General features: G+C 38.3%; 2 protein-coding genes across 2 annotated transcripts in view; both read right to left on the bottom strand.

The window, feature by feature from the left end:
- The window catches only part of LOC109977176 (deoxynucleoside triphosphate triphosphohydrolase SAMHD1-like), a 168,099-nt gene that overhangs the window by 83,376 nt on the left and 64,249 nt on the right, over nt 1–20,474 (bottom strand). The window lies entirely within an intron of this gene.
- Nucleotides 2,725–7,058, bottom strand: LOC110005313 (deoxynucleoside triphosphate triphosphohydrolase SAMHD1-like). Its single transcript, XM_065952233.1, has 9 exons — nt 6,804–7,058; nt 6,131–6,239; nt 5,949–6,040; nt 5,722–5,837; nt 5,283–5,419; nt 4,613–4,702; nt 4,381–4,485; nt 4,148–4,254; nt 2,725–2,836 (listed from the first exon to the last, which is right to left on the bottom strand). The coding sequence occupies exons 3-9, from the start codon at nt 6,026–6,028 to the stop codon at nt 2,794–2,796; spliced, it is 678 nt and encodes a 225-aa protein (XP_065808305.1). The 5' UTR covers nt 6,029–6,040; nt 6,131–6,239; nt 6,804–7,058; the 3' UTR covers nt 2,725–2,793.

Raw genomic sequence — 20,474 nt, forward strand, 5'->3', positions numbered from 1 at the left:
ATTAACAGTATTATCAGTCTCTCACAGCATGAACATTTGGGATTTAGAATTACACCTTCTGCATACAACACTTAATGTGTGGTGAAATAATATATAAACAAGCATGTGATCCATACTCCACACACAGTTTCTGTTATTGCAAATGATGTACAGTTGATTACTGTGTCCTACAAATAAACTTAACATGATGTGATGAAATAGGCAATGTCGACGTTAACTCAACCTGTGAAGCATGTGAGGGCAGTCAAAAAACTTCTAAAGGACAGATTAAAACAATATCAAGTAGTTGGCAGTTATGATGAAGTAATGAATGAGTGTTAACATCTTTACAGAAGAATTTATATTTGTTGACTAATACTAATACACTGAAATCTTAATAACGTCTTGGCACTTTATTTTAGAAAGTTAAAAACAGCTTCTAAATGTTTATGGAGAGCTTATAAAATAGGGCGAAAGTTAAGTTCATCAAAAATGATCTTCAAAATAGAGAAGGTCCCAAATTGCAAATTGATGTGCGGTACCTTCCACTCTTTAATCAAACATAGGCACATAGGCAAATTACTATTAACACTTTGTTTTAATTCTCCACTCATGAAGAAGAAAAGGCTGCAAGACAATATATTTTTATATATATATTTCTACTGTATATTCGGGTGTGGGTAAGTAAAAGCACGGGAACAACTTCTGCTGTGCGTCTCAGACGTTTAATGTCCGTCCGTAACAGAGCATGACATATCCAGACTGAACAACAACAACAGTGACACCTTACTTGAAGGCATAGTGCATCATATCAAACAGATACTCTTGTACAGTACAAATTGTAAATATTAATGAAATTAGCATTAAATCAAATAATGTATATTATCTCAACCTAAGCAAAATAAAGATCTATAAAATAATACTTCACAAAAATAAATCTCATCTCCATCTTACACTATCTTTGAAAGTCTTGACACTGGCTGCCTGTTTGTCTTCATATTGATTTTATTATTGTCTAAAGCACTTGGCCTCCCACCAGATTAACTTTTCATAGATGATTTTAGTTTATGAACCAGGACGACCCCTCAGGTCTTCTTGTTCTTCTCTGGTTCTTCTTTTAGTTGTTCCACAGAGCAGAACAAAAACCTTTTGTGATTCTGCGTTTTGCTGCTCTGAGACTTTGGAACAGACTTCAGAGGATCAGAGAATATTGAGATTTTTAAAAACAATTTAAAAAACTCATTTATTCAGTCTGGCTTTTCTATATGACTTAATCATTTTAAGGCTTTTAATTTATTATATTTTAATCAATATTATTCATCTCTACTTTTAAATTTACATTTTAGTGTTTGATTTTAGGTTTTTAGTATTTATATTTATTAATCATTGTGCTGATTTTATTTCTTATTGCTGTTATATTTTACAAACTACCTTTTGTCAGTCATTTTTCCGCTCCTTTGTAAAGGACTTTGAACTGCAATTAGATTTGTACCACAGGTGATATATACAGTGTATATATATACATATATATATAGATGCATATGGTTTGATAGATTACACAATGTTGAACTCAGGATTTTCTCTGATGTTTATTTTGAATACATGCAGATTTTATCAGATATGAACCCATCACAACAGGAATACACTTGAAAGGTTCTCATAGATGCATTATGTAAGAACCAATCGTCAAACAATTATAGCTTCACTTAAAGTGTGTTATACATTTAAACACATTCATCATCCATTGAAGAAAGGTAGTTGATGGATACGTTTAAAAGATATTTTTCAATTAGAATTTCAAGTTTTTAGATGCAAATAAAGGTTTTCACAAGTTCCAGTTTTTAAAGTAAGAATCATAAACTCAAAAGAAGAGCACATTATAAAACATGCCCAAAATAAGACTCATTTTGAAACAGGTTAAAATTGTATTGTGATAATAATTGCTGCAGATACAAAGTATTATAATATAAGATAATACCAGTAACCAAAACATCACTCATGATCATCTCTCATTAAACACCACTCAAAGACAAATAATCTAATCTCATGTCCTCAATCTTCAAATGATTAACATCAAAACTAAAACACCACTGAGTATTATAAATCCCTAAATAAAACCACAAGTGAAATATTCACTCCATTACACATGTTGGGAGTGCTTTACATCGTTCCCCGACCAAAAATAATTCACAACCTACAAAGAAGCATAAATGTGAACAAAAGCTGAATCAATTCAGAAACATGCAGTTTATATATTCAGTTTGAGACAATGAATGTTGGATTTCAATAATGGCTTTCTTTACCTAAATGGTATTCAACAGCCATACAGCTGCTAGCTGTGTAAGTATCCAGTGTCATGTGTGTCTATGTATCAGTTTAGAGATCAGAAATTCAAATCCAGAAGCGATCCAGATCCAGTGATCTTTGAGATATGGCTTTATAACTGATATATATTTTCCTTAATGTTAAAAAAAAGTATCCAATTTTTTCTGTATCAAATTTTGAATGGGTTTTCTATGTGAGTCGATAGAACCGTAACACAGCCAATGGGCCAATGATACTGTTTCATATTGACTGCAGGCCCCGTAATTGTACAGAGTGGTATCATATATTATGATTTATCTTTGTCCTCAGAATAAAAACATGTTGTATGTTGTTGGAACTGATTTTTAAACAATCAATTTAAAAGAATGATACAGCATGTATATGATAAAAGCGAGAAAAAACATGAGTGCTAGGTCTGAATGCAAATATTATTCAGTGTTATTCATGTTGTTTGGTAATTTCCTTGGTGTCAACTTCAGGAGGATCGCTCTAATTACCCTCAGGTCCAACCAGATTTGGCTCCATCCTTAACCTGCATGTTAATACAGACACAAAAGTACATCTGTTTTAAAGAAAGCAGTGCAGAGTAAACCTAGTGAGAGATAAACTGAAGAAGAAATGATTCTATTTAACAAACAATCCAACATTCAACTTATTTTAAATCAAAACAATGCACTCATCATGCAGATCCAACATCTCGCTGGTGAGAACTTTCAGTTTTTGTAAATCTCAAGTAATAAAATACATTATTTCAAAGTTTTTGTCCGTTGGTAGGAAAATACAAAAGTTTGAAGACACCAATGCTAATTTAGCATCAAAAAATGATCAAAATCATATATATGCAAAAAAAAAAAAGAATCCTGAAGTTTTGTTTCACTATGCAATCATTCCCTCCCTGTTCATTGTTCCATTCTAATGCTCATATATTAAAACAGCCTTTCAATGTAATAAAACCACTAACTGCATATATTAATACGTCACATACACACCCATTCAGAAAAGCCAATTTTTACAGCAGAAATAAACATGTTTACAGCCCGATTCAAAAAACCAAATTGGTCTGATTATCTCATGTCTCAATCAGCACACACTGTATGAAGAGGGATTTTTTTTTTAACATGTCCGTTTTTCTTTTAATGAAGGATACGCGTTATTCACAATAAGACCCGTAGCTTATAGGCCTGGGCTAAAACAAACTAAAAATGTTATCAAAATGTCATATCAGTCGACATAATTATCACAATAATTGTCAATCATTTTTACTTTCAAATTTTCAAATTTAAAAGCTGATTTTTGCTCCTGAGTGAAAGTTGAAGAAACCAGAGGGTTGGTTAATCTTTTGGTTTCACTCCCATGCTGCTGTTGCTTACCTCTCTTAACCTGAGGGCCCCAAACCAGAGTCCTGCACGGTTCCAATACAGGTCAGTAAAATTGTTTCAGTACAGAAACCTGACTGACTGTCTAGACTTGCTGTCTAACCTGGATGCAAACCAGGACAAAGGACCAATAACATGTTGGAGTGTTGCTCACTTTGGCAGTATTTTGTTAAGTTAAAGTATCAAATCTATTAGAGTAGAGCTTCACCAGCACAGGTAAGCATACGTTAACCTGAAAGGAAGACCGAAGGCTGAGGATGCTAGCACAGCTAATGTTTTCCACACTCAGCAGATTGTAGATCACATGTTCAACCATATTAAATAAACTGTACTCAGTGTGGACTGTTTTCTATTTACTTCAGCCAAGTCAACTGGTTTTATGTTCAATCAACAGCAAGTTAGTTGATATTGTATCCTTTAACATCTTAATATTCAACTATTATCAAAGGATTGGAAAATCATTGTACCACTGTTCAAACTGCTGTCTGGCAGCCTCCACACTCTGTTCATCAATCTTCTTACAGAAGACCCTGATCAGCTGCTCAGAAAAGATCATTGTGCGAATCCTGGATGCCTGTAAAGATTGACAGCAGCTTTAATTTGAGAGTTATGGTGACATAAGCTGCCTTACAAATAATAGACAGAAGAACTATTGAATGATTGTGAAAAAAAAATGTTTTAATCAATAATTAGTTCTGACATTTTCTGGGGACATTGGCTTTGCCACGTCAGGCTCCTTTTTGCTGTAGAAATGCATATGTCCAACAGGGTTCTCGTCTTTCATGCCGTAGTCCATGTTAATGACCTAAAAAGAAGGTCGAGATTAAAATGTGTGCCATAACAAACTCTGCAACATCTTACAAATCAAAGAATCAGCAAAACTGAAGATTTTACAAAAAAGGTCAGATGAAAGAAAGTAAAAGAAAACTCACCAGGATTTCAACGTCCTCTGGTTTCAGGTTGTTTTCTTCCTCGTCAGGGAGGGGTTGAGCCAATACTTCTTTCCAGCCAGTAATCTGGCTCTTGACAAGGAATCAGAAAAAAAATTGTGGAAAAGGATATAGATTCAAGATTTTTTGCATTTTAAGTTGACAATGTAAGCAACTTGGAATTCAATTCACATTCACTCAAAAAACTGCACCAACTTAGTGTAAATGCGTTTGACTGTAGGGCTGCATGGTATGATCTAAGCATTCATTTTGCTATGTGTGTAAGTGCCATGGTAATATCCCAGGACGTGTGTTAGTCCATGAGCACATAAAGTGTAGAGGGAGAGAGAGAGAGAAGGGATCACATGCAGTGTATGAAGATGAACTGTTCTTTGCTTAGAAGTTAATGTCACAGGGCTCTTGATGCAAATTAAATGTAGCTTTGAATGTATAAGGGGTTCTTATTTGTAAAAGAAAATAAACTTGAAGACCCAAATAATAATAAAAATTGTAATAGTATGAACATGAAAAGAAAACGCAGTTTCCCCAATATCATGCAGCATTAGTTCAGTGAGGGTTTTAGATTTGTATGACAACGATATTATAATTGTATGATAATGGTGCATGAGATCATGTGTAATAAATGTAATGAAACACAAGAACACAGACTTACTTTCCAATCCTTGATGGTCTTTGGCTTTCTCTCACCAACAAACTTGTAGATCTTTCGAGAGACAATGTTTTGCAGAATCTCTCTTGCCTCTTGTAACTCAGGACGGGAAGACTTCAGTATTTGCTCAAACACGTTGTCTAAAAGAGTAACAGAGCAACAAGCAAACGATTAATAATTATACACACAAAAAAATTAGTGAATTTAATTCAAACACACTCAATAAATTGTAAGACTTGGCATATTAATTTATAAGTCATTACAAATTATTTAACATGATCTGGTTCATTTACATGTGCATAATTAAAAAGTGCCTACATCAATTTCCTTTTCAGATTGTTGGGTGTAGTGCATTATTTAAAACAATGTCTTCATATTTCTGAAGTCTGAATTTGCTTCAATGTTAAACATGAGCTAACAGCACACATTTAAATCTACACACCTGTGAGCTTTGTGTAGGCCTCCATGTTCTTAAAGGCTGTAGAGAGAGTGAACATCCTCCCTCCTGATCCTTCAATCTCAATGTGACCGTCTGCTTTCAAAAAAGCCTCTGCAATCCTGTATGTTCATATCAAACATATTATTACTGATGAGATAGTGAATCATGACGCAGATCAAATAATGGAAATCTTATATTTGGAGTACTAAGATCTGAAGGTAGACACTTACATATGTTCAATGACTTTGTTTACTCTGTGCTGATAGGCTCTTTTGTGGAGACGGTGTCTTATGTAGAACAAGTCGTACATATTGTCCTCCTCCTGTTGAGGTTAGGACTGTAGTTTAGTCATAAATAACAACATTATCAGTTTGCTTTCAATTATCTGTTTACAAGCTCAAGTTTGTCATACTATGTCTCTGGTGCAGATAGTTTTCCTGCCATCAACCTCACACACTCTGGCAAACTGCAGGAAGCGATGAAAGTCAAAGTTGTTCTTGATTCCCAGGTAGGAAGAGTCCCTGAGTAGAGTAATGGGGAAAAATATATTTAGCAGATGTGTTAGAGTAATTCTAATGTGAACTGTGTGACATCTCATGAAATGCTGGTTTAGATTAAGCATCATGTGTTTGGATAACCTTTGATTTCTACAAGGATGACTCTACATGGACTAAACATTCCTCTGTTCAGGTTGATTGTGTTAAACTGCTTATCTCCTACAACAGGAGCTTGTCAATGTTGTTGTTTCCTCTTTGACATGTATAAAAGGAGACTTCATTCTATATGTCATTTGAGCTACTCTGCAGTGTGGTCACCATGATACACTCTGTACAGTTTCTTCTTCCTACAGCTTCTTGTAGGAATAAAACCTCACAAAGATGATTGGGGTTTTAGTCTTTGTTCGTATTCTCACGGGGGAAATATTTCCATTACCGTAGAGACAGATTAAGGCAATGTGAAGAAAATAGGTGTATAGAGGGAAACTGAATTTACTGTTGAGTGCTGTATCATTTTAAAATAAATCATGAGAATAATGCATTGTTCAGGGTTAAGAATTATTTTACAGCACTTCATTAAAACCTGACCTGGCCAAGTAGTCAAACTTGTCCACATCAACGCCGTTTCTTTTGTTGGACACAATTTCGTAGAGGAAGGACTTTTCTTCTGGGCGCCCTTTGAAATCCAACTGCAGGGATGACGACACAAAGCGAATCAGGACCAGTTTTATTGACACGTATGTTGTTGTCAATAAATTTACACTGCATAGAAAACATATGTAGGACCATTCCACAAAACAGAGATAAAGCTAAAATATGAACACAATAAACTATGTACATGGAAAAGCATGACAAACAAAACAACGGTTAAATTTTAAGATCTGAGTTCTAGGCAGAAGAAAAACTTTTTGTCACTCTTCTTGTCCGCCTTTATACTAAGGAGATGTTACAAAATAGTGACATTAGAGAGGGAGGGTGATGAGCCTCATGACATTGCCCCGGCCTGATCCCTGGCTCCAGGGCGCAAAGTCTTTAGAGGCCATCTTCTTAGTTATCACAGCGACCTTCCCCTGAGCCTTCCTTCGAGCAGGACTAGGCTCCATTCTGAGGGGCATGTGCACGACTTCCTGTAAAGATAAGAAGACACAGAAATTAAGAAAAAGTCATTAAGAAAAGTAGACACACTGGATATAGCAAAACAAGCAATCTCACCACCACCTCCTCCTCCTGCAGCTCAGGGATCCACTGCTGCTTCTGCTGTTGCTGAGGTGCCGGGGGGAGACCAAACCTCTGCCCTGGTTTGAGTGCTTCCAACTTCTTCTTCAGGGACTGAACGCAGTCAGTGAGGCACCCGATCTGGACGTAACAGCTGTCCAGTTTTTTTTGCTGGTTGTCAATCACCTCCTTGGCCTCTTTTTGTCTCCTTTTGCAGTCATCATTCCTGCAAAGCTCTTCCTCCTCCTCGACCAGGGGGTCGTGGGTAGGAGCTTCATAAACCTCCTCCTCCTGGTCTAAGGAGGTGGCCATGCCGGGCTGGGGGTTTGAGGCCCGCAGCTCAACAAGAAGCTGTAGGGCCACCCTTCTCTTCACCTCCCTGAAGAGCCCCTCTTTTTCTGCCGAGTCCAGCTCTGAGTGTTGGGCCTTCAGGTGGCGGTCCAGTCGGCTCCTTTGGAAGCTGCAGCCCAAGACTGGACACTTGGCTGTCCGGACATTAATGCGTCCGGTGGCCATATTCTTTAAAATACGGCACTCATCCTCATTAGTCACCAGATGGCTTGCTTGGAGGTGTTTGTTGATGCAGGAAATATGGCGGCTGCAGACTGGACACAGATTCATCACTAACTAAAGATAAAAATAAGAAATTAGCCTCATAATCATCAGAACATGAATACAACTACTTCTGTCTCTTTGTTGCACATTTTTTATATTTTTATTAAGATTATATGATGGTGATTATCCATCAATGCTTTATTTTATGTTGGGGTAAAAAAGTATGTTGGTAACATCTTAGAATTTCTCACCAGTGATGGTTTACGGATTCCATAGTGTGTACTAAGTCTGATGTCATTTGGCAACTTAATGCCAGTAAAGGAGTGTTGGGTGGGGGTTGTTGCTGCTGTATAAATTCAGTGGTGAAATTGTGAAACAGACTGTGGATTATAACGCGGTTTAATCGGCCGAACTCAGACAGTTGTAACAGAAACTTCTTAGCAAACCTTCTTTGCTTACAACAGACAGTTGGCTCCAAACCAAATATAACTCTGCTGCCATGAGATGTCTTACATATATATGGTTACATCTTGAACCTGAGAGAAGAGTTACTCTTAGATGGTATACAGATTTAAATGGTTCATTCACAAAGTTACCAAAATGTGTGAATTCATGAAAATTTGTACAAACAAGGAGTACGTTTCTTTGCATGACATTATTCATTTTCAGCTTGGGAACATATTTTCAGTCCCTCCACAAAACACTTTCACCAGTGTTGTAGTTATATAGAGAGACTAAAAGGATCAATTGATGCTTTCTGATAGAATCAAAAGCATTCTAGTTTAAGTCACAAATATTCTAAAGTCTGTTCTTCTAAACAATATTAATCCTACCAGGGTGTTTTTTTGTGTGTTCTTGAAATTCTAAAACTCTATAGCTTTCAATGACTAGAGGCAATGTTCTGTTCTACAAGTGATAACACACACCTGAAAGGGTTAAGTCAAGCCGCATTTTCCTAATGATATTAACTACTCGTATTGAGAAAATTTGACTTGAGGAAACTTTAAGTGTGGAAAAGCTGATCGGGGCTCTTTTTTTTAAAAACTTTTTCTAGGGATCTTTTAAAACCTCAAGTGTCTACACTCTCGGGTTTAGACTTTTGTTTTTGTATTTTGCTTTTTACATTTTCATATTTTTACTTTTACTGTTTTGTATTTGCATTTGGAATATCTTTTGAAGTTTTTTCAATACATTTTCTGAAAGTTTTTGAAACCATTTTCTGACTGAAATCATTCACACCACAAAGACCGGAGTCTCTCCTAACCCGCGTGAACCTCGGGAGGTAAGCATGAGCAGTCAGACCACGGCACACTTCTACTGACTTTTACGTCACACCTCATACACACCTAGCATCAGAGTGAGGAGAGTTGCAGTTAATCCCTCTCCGGGGGTGCGAGTTTCCGGGGGCTAATCTAGGGTCCTGAATCAAGGATTATACTTGAATCTAATTATCCTAGAAATCAATGTCAGGCAGATAATCCTAGGACTATGCGGTTATATAAGTCTTCTCTTCTCGACAGGGTGTTAGCGGAGTAATTTTACATAGCTCTAGTTCTAGGAAAGAGTAATAATAATAGACTTTATTTGGCATGGACATCACAGATACATTGGACAAACCAGATGCATTTTTTAAGTGTTTTAGCAAGCATGCTAGTTCTCAACACCTGTCCACAGGAGGCTTTTGAAAAGAAAACAATTAAGATGGGGAGAAAAGCGATAAACAGAGAAAACAATAATGGGAGAATAAAAAAATAGAACCGTAGAGCAAAGGCAGCATGATCAAACAATAAACCAGTCAGAAGCTATCCATGTGAGCACTGTTGTTTCGATATTAGCCATTGTTTGAGTCCTCTATTAAAAGCAGACTGGCCAAAAGATGTCTTGTACATTGGGACAAGACAATCACCGTAGACTAGTGGCTGGAAGGGAGCAAGCCCTCACATAGTTCTAGGAAAGAGTAGACTAGTTAAATAATGGGTGGTGAGCATCTGTTAGCTATAGTAAAGTTATTCACCCCTTTATGCATGTCCAGGACATGCTACAGAACGTATGTTCTCCAGTGCTTTATATCAGACGTAGCAGCGTGCGAGCGTATGTTCTCCGGTGCTTTATATTAGATGTAACGGCATGCGAGCGTATGTTCTACATGTCATTGGTCACGGCGCTTGTTAGGTCACGACAATGCTAGCGACGGCTGTCACGTTTGTCTGCTCAGTTAGCTGATCCATGGCACTTTCCACGCCCCATAGATACATGCTACCCAGACGCTAGCTGCTCCTGTGTCGCCCGGGGTCTGATGTCTTGAGACCCCGGATTTAGGTTGGGGATAATGTAAGGATGGTACTACAGCCATTATAAGGTGTGACATCATCATCATTATGGGTCACATCTGTCCTTTATAGATAATGTATGAAAAGGATCCCATATGTTTTGTTTACCCCCTGATAGCATACATTCTTCTTGAAGGGCAGAGTGGTTCAGAGATCCTCTTGCCTTTACTCAACCTCCTGACGTCCACACCTTTTCAGGTGTCTGTGGAATCAATGGCCTCCCCTCAACAGATGTACAGACCCACCTCCTCCCCCCTGGCCTGTGAAATGAGCTCAAACTAATCTAATATTTGATTAAGAGTTATGTTTTGTTAATTGTATTCAATGTTATCATGTTTGTCTGTGATTTCATTTTTTTTTACCTCTTTATTCTGCCTTTGTTCATCAGAGGCTGTTGTGAATGTGCTCTACAAATAAACTCAACTTCCTGTTTAACAATACAAACAATGTTTAAAGTCAACTTAAACTAAGTTTTTAAAATGAATTTAAATAAAAAATAAACTCATGCAAACACTACTGTTCATCATTAATACTCACTGCTTTCCACGTAAATCTGTCCAAAAAGACTTTTAAAGACAACTCTTTAAGCTTTCAGAAGTAGCTCTCCAATGTGTTGTCCCTCTTCAGCTTGTCCCTCTACAAGTTAACAACCTCATGGAGTCAAAACGCTTTCAAGTATTAAATGAGGTGATGAGCCAATCAGGAGTTGTTACTAGGCAGATTGATGTTAAGGGAGAATTATACAACAGCCAATCAGGAGTCAGGAGTCATGATGAGAAATGGAAAGATTATTAAAGATGAATTTTAACAGACAATTAGAGGACAGTTTATATTTCATTTGTATTTGAAACAAGTATTGGCCTGTGTAGAAGTGTGTAAACAAGCTTTTTGTACATTGTTACAAGTTGCACTTTCTTTCTGATAAAGGGGAGTTGCCTATTTTATATTAACAATTCATGTTTGCCTTTGTAGTTGAAATAGGCCACCAGTTAGAAGTACGAGTCAGCTGTTTAAAATAAAGCTGTGCCATTAACCAGTGACTCATATTTTGTCTTTCTTTCAAAGTGTACATTTAAAAAGTAGGTAACCCCTAACTGTGAGTGCACCTACTGTATCTTGCTGGTGCTTATACATATATTCCAAAACCTCAATTGTGTAACAGGATTTTATTTTCCAAATTTCACAACACTTCCATTGGAGGGCAACATACACATATTCACAGTATTTAAAAAAAACACAACTGGCCCTTTCAGGAAAAAAAACAAAAAATGGTTTAAATATTTTCTTCAACTCCACACCTCCTTTCCCTATGAGAATGGCTGTGTATCCTCTTGTCTTTATTTCCCTCTGTCAATTTAAAAGTGACAGTTTTCTGAAGATTGCAAATCTCCTGACAACGCCTACAGAGGGGGAAGCGTGCAGCCATGTAAGTGGTCAGTGCTCGTCTGACAGATGTGGCATCAGTATTGCAGGTAGTATTGGCATGTGGCACAGGCTGAGGAAACTGCCTCTTGAGTGCTGTTGCTTCTTCTATCCATCCGGGATGGACCTGTTCCTTTTCTTTCTCACAAAAGTTGTGCAGTGCACAACAAGTAGCGATCATGAATGGTGTAAAGGAGAAATGGAAATTGCTGCGCTTTCTCCAGTGGCTATCTCCACTGCTGTTCTGGCGAAGCTCAGATAGACGCTGAACGACTCCTCTTCTGGTGTGAGTCTGGGAGACTGTGGGTAGCCCTTCATGAGCCAGGGCATCAGTGGGTATGCAGGATCTCCGAGTATTAAGAAATCCATGTCCTTCCCTTCTATATGCACAGGTCTCTAAAATGAGATAAGAATATGAACAGGAACTTTATTTGAGCTCTTGATTATATATATTGATTATTTTTCATAATAGTATCATAAATCTGGACATAATAATTTTTTGATATCCTTTATTAATCCCTGAGGGAAATTATAACAATCATGTCATGTCATGGCATGCATACAACACCTGGTATCTGACAACACTAATGAAACATGACACAGTAACAGGCTCTGGTTGGTATCCATGATATAACACGTAGAGCTCTGTTTACCATTTCCTCACGTTCTCGTCGGCCACGGTTGAGGAGGTGAATGAGAAGGAGTGTTCCAGTCACACTTTGATGGTGCAGTGATACAAATATAACACAGTACAGCGCAAAAGCAAGTATCTTGGACTATTTGGTGGAAATGCCAATACAGTAGGCCTACGTGCGAAAAGAACCCCCCTTCATGACGTCTTGTCATGACGCTTCTACTACGGTTTATTCAGAATATGCTGATTAACATGTAAACGGGAATATTCCAGTAGCTCAGCACTCTGCGGAGCATGTAAACACCTTTTTCAGAATACTGTCTTAAACAGAATATGGACCTTAATAGGAATATGGTGTGCATGTAAACGTAGTCAATGAGTGTACCGATTAATATCACAATTATAAATGACCGTGATGTAAAAAAACAAAGCTCTCGGGAGCCCAGGGACGATAATGAAGAGGAGGAAAAATATGAATGAGACACAGAGGTAACGTGCTGCACGGATCAATGATTTATCTGTTGAAGTTAAGCTAGCTTGTTATGGATGGATGATAGTTATGTCCGTGTTTCCTAAATCCTAATCAACAGTTCAAGTTAACATCAGTTATTTTCTCTGTACATAAGGTAAAGATTATTCATTTTAAGAAAATGTTGTCATTAGTAGTTTTAAGCTCTTGCCTTTAGAGTATTGATGTCTGAGAGCATGAATGCATTTTGTGCAAGAAGTCCTCACTGAACAGATATGTGTGCATGCTGTAGGTCTGGTTAGGAAAATGTTTGGGCTCACCTGAAAAACTATGCTGAGGTTTCTGTACTGCTCTGAAGAGAAAATACTATTTTGTGTTCACACTATATTATAAAATGCAGATTGTTTAACAAATGCTCATCTTCTCTCTCCAGATGCAATCATAAAAATGTAAAACCATCCCCTGCCATCCCTGGGCCGTCTGTGACCACTTCTGCTCCCTGCACTGTTTGATATTATTTGTTCTGTTACACTAGTTATTTATAGTTATTTATTAGAAATACAAGCGTTATTTCCATTTTTTTCATGTTTGTTTAGAAGTATTTTTTATTTTAAAATAAAGAAATTATGGTAAATATAAAGCTGTATCCCAGTTTTCTTTAAGTGGATAAATTGGATGAATGTTGTCTTTGGTGGTCAAACTGGCTATAATTTAAGGGGCAACGTCTGAAATCTTGCCTAGGGCACCAGAATGGTTAGGGCAGGCTCTGTGTAGCATTGAGATATTCTCAATATAGCATCATGTAGAGGACTCTGCTGAATCGTTTTTACATCACGTCTCGCCCAAGCGGCAACCTCAGGTGTTGAAAATGAAGCACTGCAGCATTGTCTGTCAAAACCTGGCTCCAGGGCCATGACAAATATGAAAAAGAACAGCTTAACTTGAGGTAACAAATATTTATAAGCACAACGCACCAACAACCATATAGCACAAACAAACATGGAATGAATGTGAATTTGTGGCAAGAGAGAGAGGGAAGATCCACCCTGGGTTTGGGGTTTTATGCACTGCAAGCAACAGGCCCAGGTGCTATAGATTGGACCATCCTACTCGTCAAGAACTAGGGGGACAAAATCAATTACTAATAGCCTGACCAAGGCAGTGATTGTCATCAAAATGGCAGTGTGTATACATGTGTGTGTCAGAAACTTGTAGTATACATGTTCGGCCCAACACCAACCCCTGTGGGACTCCATGCATAATTTTTTAGTCAAAACCAGCAAACTGTACAAACTGCTTTTATTTTCCAAATCACTTTCAACCATTCATGTGTATTTCCCCTAATTCCATAATTTAGCAAATTGGATAATAACAATACGTGGTCTGTTGTGTCAATTTCATTTATTCAGTAAATAAACCAGATTCAAGATACAAATGTAGGTGAATGGAGTTATAATAATTTTGCAGTCAGTGGTCTTCTTCACTGTTGTCTTATCGATGATTGTCATGACGGTCAGTTGATGGTTTAGTCTTAATTTTTTATAACAACAGTACAAATGGAATTCTCACGTATTTCTCAGAGAGACATTGATTGCAGAGTTTGGCTCCCTCCATCTCCACTTCTGCTTCTCTTGATTTGATTTGTACCTTGAGATGAGCTCCAATGTTCAAACTCATCTTATCATCTTATCATCTCAGTCTTATTTTTTAACTTCATCATCCTTCACACAAAGAACCTGAAGAATTGGCCTCCCTTATATTTAATTTCAGAGATGTTAGTTTGGTATTTGACTTAATCTCTATATAGTTCATTGTACTTCTTACATGCTTTTTGTAATCCTTTCCAATGCCGTAGAGATTACAAGCACAGTAAAACAAGGTCATACAGGTCACAGGGATGAGTGCCAAATCTCTCACCAGTGATGAATCTGAGGGCGTGATAAACAGCATTTAGGGGCTTTAGAGGTTTTTTTTAAAGATTTTATTTTTGGGCATTTTGTGCCTTTATGAGAGAGACCAGCCTATTAGCCAACACTTTGGACAATATCTTAATATCACAATTTAGAATAGACAAAGGACGCTTGCTCCCGCAAATCAAGGGGTCTTTGTCTTTCTTGGGAAGAAGAATAATTGATGCTGTATTTGAAAAAGTGGAGAAAGCGCCAGTTAGAAAAACTTCACTGTAGTGTGCCAGTAGTAGGGTTGTTAGTTTGTGTTGAAACTTTGAGTAAAATTCTTGTGGGAGGCCGTCCATCCAAGGTGATTTGCCGGGAGCCATTTGGAGGATAGCTATATTTATTTCTTCTACTGTTATATTGCCCTCTATTACACTTTTTTCCTTAGCATTGATAGATGGTACTTGTATATGATTAACAAATAGCTCCATCTTGTGGTTAATACGTTCGTGGTCAGATGGTGTTATTTCTGATTGATATAATGACTCAAAATATTCCTTACAGGTGTTGTTTATTTGTTTCTCATTAGTCAGGACATTGTCATATTTATCTTTTACAGCTGTAATTATGTTCCTAGTTTTTACTTTTTTAAGTCTGCATGCCAAGAGTTTAGAAGCTAGTTCACCGTCCTCATAAAATTTTGCCAGTGTCGTGAACAGCGCACGTTCCACTGACTTTGCATATAAGGAGTTAAGTTGAAATTTGAGACTGGTAACCCTCCTAATATTTCCAGTTATGGGATTTGTGTACATTTCAGTCTCACCTTCCTTTAATAATGCTTCCAATTTGAGTTTCTTCTCTGTCTCTTGTTTCTTCCTTCTGGTTTGAAATCCCATTATCTGACCTCTTAAGTAGACTTTTAAGGCCTCCCACAATATACTCGATGAGGACACTGAGCCCATGTTATGTTCAAGGTAGTTGTCAATTTCAGTATTAATAAACTTGCACAGCTCCTTGTCTTGAAGTGAACCCCCATGAAACCCAGTTAAACTGCTGTCTGGATTTTTGAAAATGTGTGATGGTAAGTTCCACTGGACTGTGGTCATTCCGTCGTATATCTTTAAATGCAGAGCTGATGCCTCAGAGCAGCAGACAGCGGAGCGGGGGAGAAGGCGATGCCGGAAAAGAGGAGAGCTACAGCGGCTGCACAGACCAGCCGGCAGGACACAGCGGCGCGAGTGAGGAAGCGTGGCCGAAAAGGGGGAGTGAAACAGAGGCTACGCAGACTCGGGATGCGTGGCTTGCCACTGCCGTCTATTATCCTCGGAAATACACAGTCATTGAGGAACAAAGTTGACGAGCTTCAAGCATGTGTGAAATGCACAACCGACTTTAAAAATGCTTGTGTGATCGTGCTGACAGAAACTTGGCTTACAGAGCACGATCTGAGCCGAGACTACGAAATCAAAGGCTTCCACCAGCCTATTTGGCTGGACTGTGACGCACAGCTGACTGGCAAATCACATGGAGGGGGCGTGTGTTTGTATGTAAATCAGCGCAGGTGTAAGACTGTCATAGTTAGGGAAGCTCTTTGCAGCCCAGACATTGAGCTCTTATCCATTTCTCTGCGCCCTTTCTACCTGCCACGAAAAATCACACAAGTATTTATGACAGTGGTTTATATATTCATCCAAGAGCCAGCATGGTGAATGCAACATCCACGATTGTCAAACTTGTGCATAGTTTGCAAAGCATTTCCCCTGATGCTCCACATTTTATTCTTGGTGATTTTAATTCTTGTTGGCTTAAGAAGCCTCTTGCTCATTATCACCAGTATGTAAAATGCCCTACAAGGTATGGTAAAGTGCTTGATATGTGTTATGGCACCATTAAACAACCTATAAATCCTACGCATTAGCACCACTAGGCTCCTCAGATCACAATTGTGTCTTTCTGGCCCCCGGTCTGTCAGCTGGCTCTCAAGAGAGGGAAAGTTGAGCGCATAGAGGTTCCTATGTGGACAGAGGGAGCTATTCGCGAACTAAATGGCCGTCTTTACAGTACTGACTGGGAGGTCTTCAAGGACTCTTGTTCTGACCTGGATGAATTGACTTCCACCATGTCGAGCTACATCACCTTCTGTGAAAACACGATTATTCCCAGGAAGACAATGACACTGTACCCAAACAATAAGCCCTGGGTCAGTAAATCCCTTAAGAGACTTCTGAATCAGAAAAAGCTAGCTTTCCAACAAGGAGACAGCACTTAATACAGAGTTGCTCAGAAGTTTGTGAAAAAAGAAATCAAGCTGGCCAAAATGCGATTTAAAGATAAAGTACAGGACGAACTAAGGAGTGGTAACTCTCGCTCTGCCTGGAGGGGAATTAAATCCATGCTCGGTATTCAGGACAAAAAAAAAAAAACAGGTGTTTAATCTCAATAAACCTGATTCTGTTTTGGCAGAAGAGTTAAACACATTTTATCTGAGATTTGATTCACATGATTTTACTGATGAACTGGCTGAGTTCAGAGGTACTTCAGAGGGCAGTCAAATACAGATTGACGAAATGGATGTCTGGAAGACACTCGAACAGACAAGTGTCAGAAAAAGCCACGGGCCTGACTGCATCACGGGCCGATTACTTAAGAACTACGGCTTGTTTGTGAGTGGCATTTTTACATTCATCTTCCAGCTTTCTTTATCACAGAAAAAAGTTCCTGCATGAGAAGGAATCCACTGTAGTACCTATAGCCAAGGTTACAAACCCCAAAAAGTTGAATGACTATCGCCCTGTGGCGCTCACCTCCTTAGTCATGAAAGGTCTGGAAAGTATTGTCAAAAGGAGCTTACTGAACATGTCCAAAAGCATAATTGACCCACTCCAATTCGCTTATCAAGCAAGGAAGGGGGTAGATGATGCGACTGCAACATTATTGGATCTTGTTGTTGGGCACCTGGAGGGCCTGAATACACATGCTCGTTTGTGCTTTGTGGATTTCTCATCAGCTTTTAATTGCATGCAGCCCCATATTCTTGCTCGTAGGCTGTCTAAAATACCTGACTTTGACTTTGGCACTATATGTTGGCTTGTCGACTTCCTCACAATGAGGTCAGAAAGAACACGGGTAAATGACTCTTTCTCTGAAGCATTGATGTGTTCAACAGGTTCACCACAGGGATGTGTTTTGTCACCACTGTTATTCATGTTTTACACAAATTACTGTCAGAGTGAGTTCCAGCCCAGGTTCATAGTTAAATTTGCTGATGATTCTGTGATTGTCAGCCTCCTGCAGGAACACGAGGTGGGCCATGGTCCTGTTCTGGACAATTTCTTAAAATGGTGCAATGACTCCAACCTGCATCTCAGTGTCTGTAAAACAAAAAAGAGATGCTGATCGACTTTCACAAAAATCCACCTTACAAAGCACCAACGCTCATTAACAGCACAGCTGTAGAAACAGTGACTCAGTATAAATACCTGGGTACCATCCTTGATGAAAAACTGAACTTTGATGCGAACACTGACGCCATCTGCAAAAAGGCCAATCAGAGACTGTTCTTCTTGAGAAAGCTAAGGATTTTTAATGTTGACAAATCTCTTCTGAAAATGTTTTATTCATCTTTTATTGAGTCACTTTTGTGATGATCTGCTGGTTTGGTAACCTCAGCATTGTTAACAAAAACAGGCTGGAAAATATTGTTAAACTTTGCCAAAAGGTAGTTGGAGTTGACTTGAATGATCTTGGCCATGTTTTTCAAGTAAGAGCCACTCGAAAGGCAAAGGCCATCTTGGAAGACCCTCAGCAACCCCTGTATGCAGAGTTTAGACTTCTGCCGACAGGGCGGAGGTTTACTTATGTAAGGAGGTCAAAATCAAATAGATACCTGAGGTCGTTTGTTCCATCAGCTGTTGGGTTTTTAAATAAGCTGTAGGCATTGTTGCCTGTACACTTTTACTATGGACTGTTGGTCCTTTATCCCTTAACTCACTCACGCCCATCATGGTGATATCCATGGTACTTGTGTTTTATATGTATGTATTTATGTCATTGTGTTGTTTTTTATGGCTGTATTGACTGTATGGACCTGTTGCAAACCAAATTGCCCCTCGGGGACAATAAAGATTTTCCAAATCCAAATCCAAGTATGCCGACTCCCTATACTGCAAGTCACAGTATTGTCCACCCAAGGCTTGCTCACCAAGAAATAGTTTAATCTGGAATGTGAATTATGGGGTATTGAATAGGAAGTGTAATCTTTCTCTGTCGGATGTGTTAATCTCCATATATCCACTAAGGCTTGGTCTTTCATCAGAGTAGTCAAAGCTTTTTCAACATTATTTCTACCCCTGCTAGGAGCAGAGGGCAATTTGTCAATAACTTTATCCAATACAATGTTAAAATCCCCCCCCCATCATGATAGGGATATCTCCCAGCGCTGAGATGTGGTTATTCATTTCGTGGAACAAAGTACCATCGGAATTGGGGGGGGGGGGGGGGGCGCATAAATATTAATAAATTCCATTTGGATGTTGTTAAGAAAACCAACAGTAATGACATACCTCCCATAAGCGTCACTTGTATTTTGTGTGATGATAAAGTTCAGTTTTTTTGTGAAAAAGAGTTACCACCCCTCTACTTTTGGTATTATATGTGCTGGATGAAACTTGGCCAACCCATTCCCTTCTCAGTTTCATAGCTTCTTTTTGGAGTATGAGTTTCCTGCAGAAATAGTATTTGACAATTTTTACTTTTAGTAAAATTCAGTATTTATTTTCTTTTAATAGGCTGGTTTATCCCTCTGATGTTCCAAGTCACAAGATGTATTGTACTATCTCTACTCATCACTAGATATGGCATTGTATTTATCAACTTTTGACCACCCCTTAACAGAAAAGATACACGCTAAAAAAAAAAAAAACATAAAATATTTACATACACATGAACATGCTCCCTCCCTCCCTCCCACCCCTGCATCTTAACCCCATGCTTTGAGAGCAATACCCTAAGTAATTTGTTGATGGGATTAGGCACACAACACCCAAGACTCCTGTTGGATAGTCTTTTAATAATTCAGTTTCCGTCGGGACCTCAGATACACTAGAGGGGGCTGTTGTACTCCAACATACATATGCATTTTTATAATCAAACATTGTGATGAGGGTTCATCATATTGAAATGAGTTGTCCATTTCCTCCAGTAGTTATTACATTTGGCCATACAAAGATTAGGGAGAAAGTCAGCTTTTCCATGTTATATATTTCTGTCAAAATTCCAATCCAATCATCTTTTGTTGGGGCCTCTGTAGTTACTGATTTTTTACTGGCTGCCAACATTATTTTAACCAAATACATATCCCTGGAATTGTTTGTGGATGTCAAATTCCAAAGATATATTGTACAGAAATCATATTTAATCTGAATCCCAATTATTGAGTTAATCATTTGTAACATTTCACACCAGTAGGGATGGATAATAGGTCAGTCCCAGAAGATGAGGGAAAAAGAACCGCTAGTGGATCTTCACACTCCCTCCAGCACTGTCCACAACTTTGCTGACCATTCTGATGCTGTTGTATTTTTGGGGTGATGAAAAATCTAATAACATTTTCCCACATAATTTCCCTCCAATAACCTGAACTCGAAGTTTTCAGTTGTGATTTACATATATTCAACTAATCCTCCTCCGAAATGGTTATTTTAGCTTCTTTCTCCCATTTGGCTTTAATATAATGTGTAG

Source organism: Labrus bergylta, chromosome 2 (genome assembly GCF_963930695.1).
Source record: "Labrus bergylta chromosome 2, fLabBer1.1, whole genome shotgun sequence".
Lineage (NCBI taxonomy): Eukaryota > Metazoa > Chordata > Actinopteri > Labriformes > Labridae > Labrus > Labrus bergylta.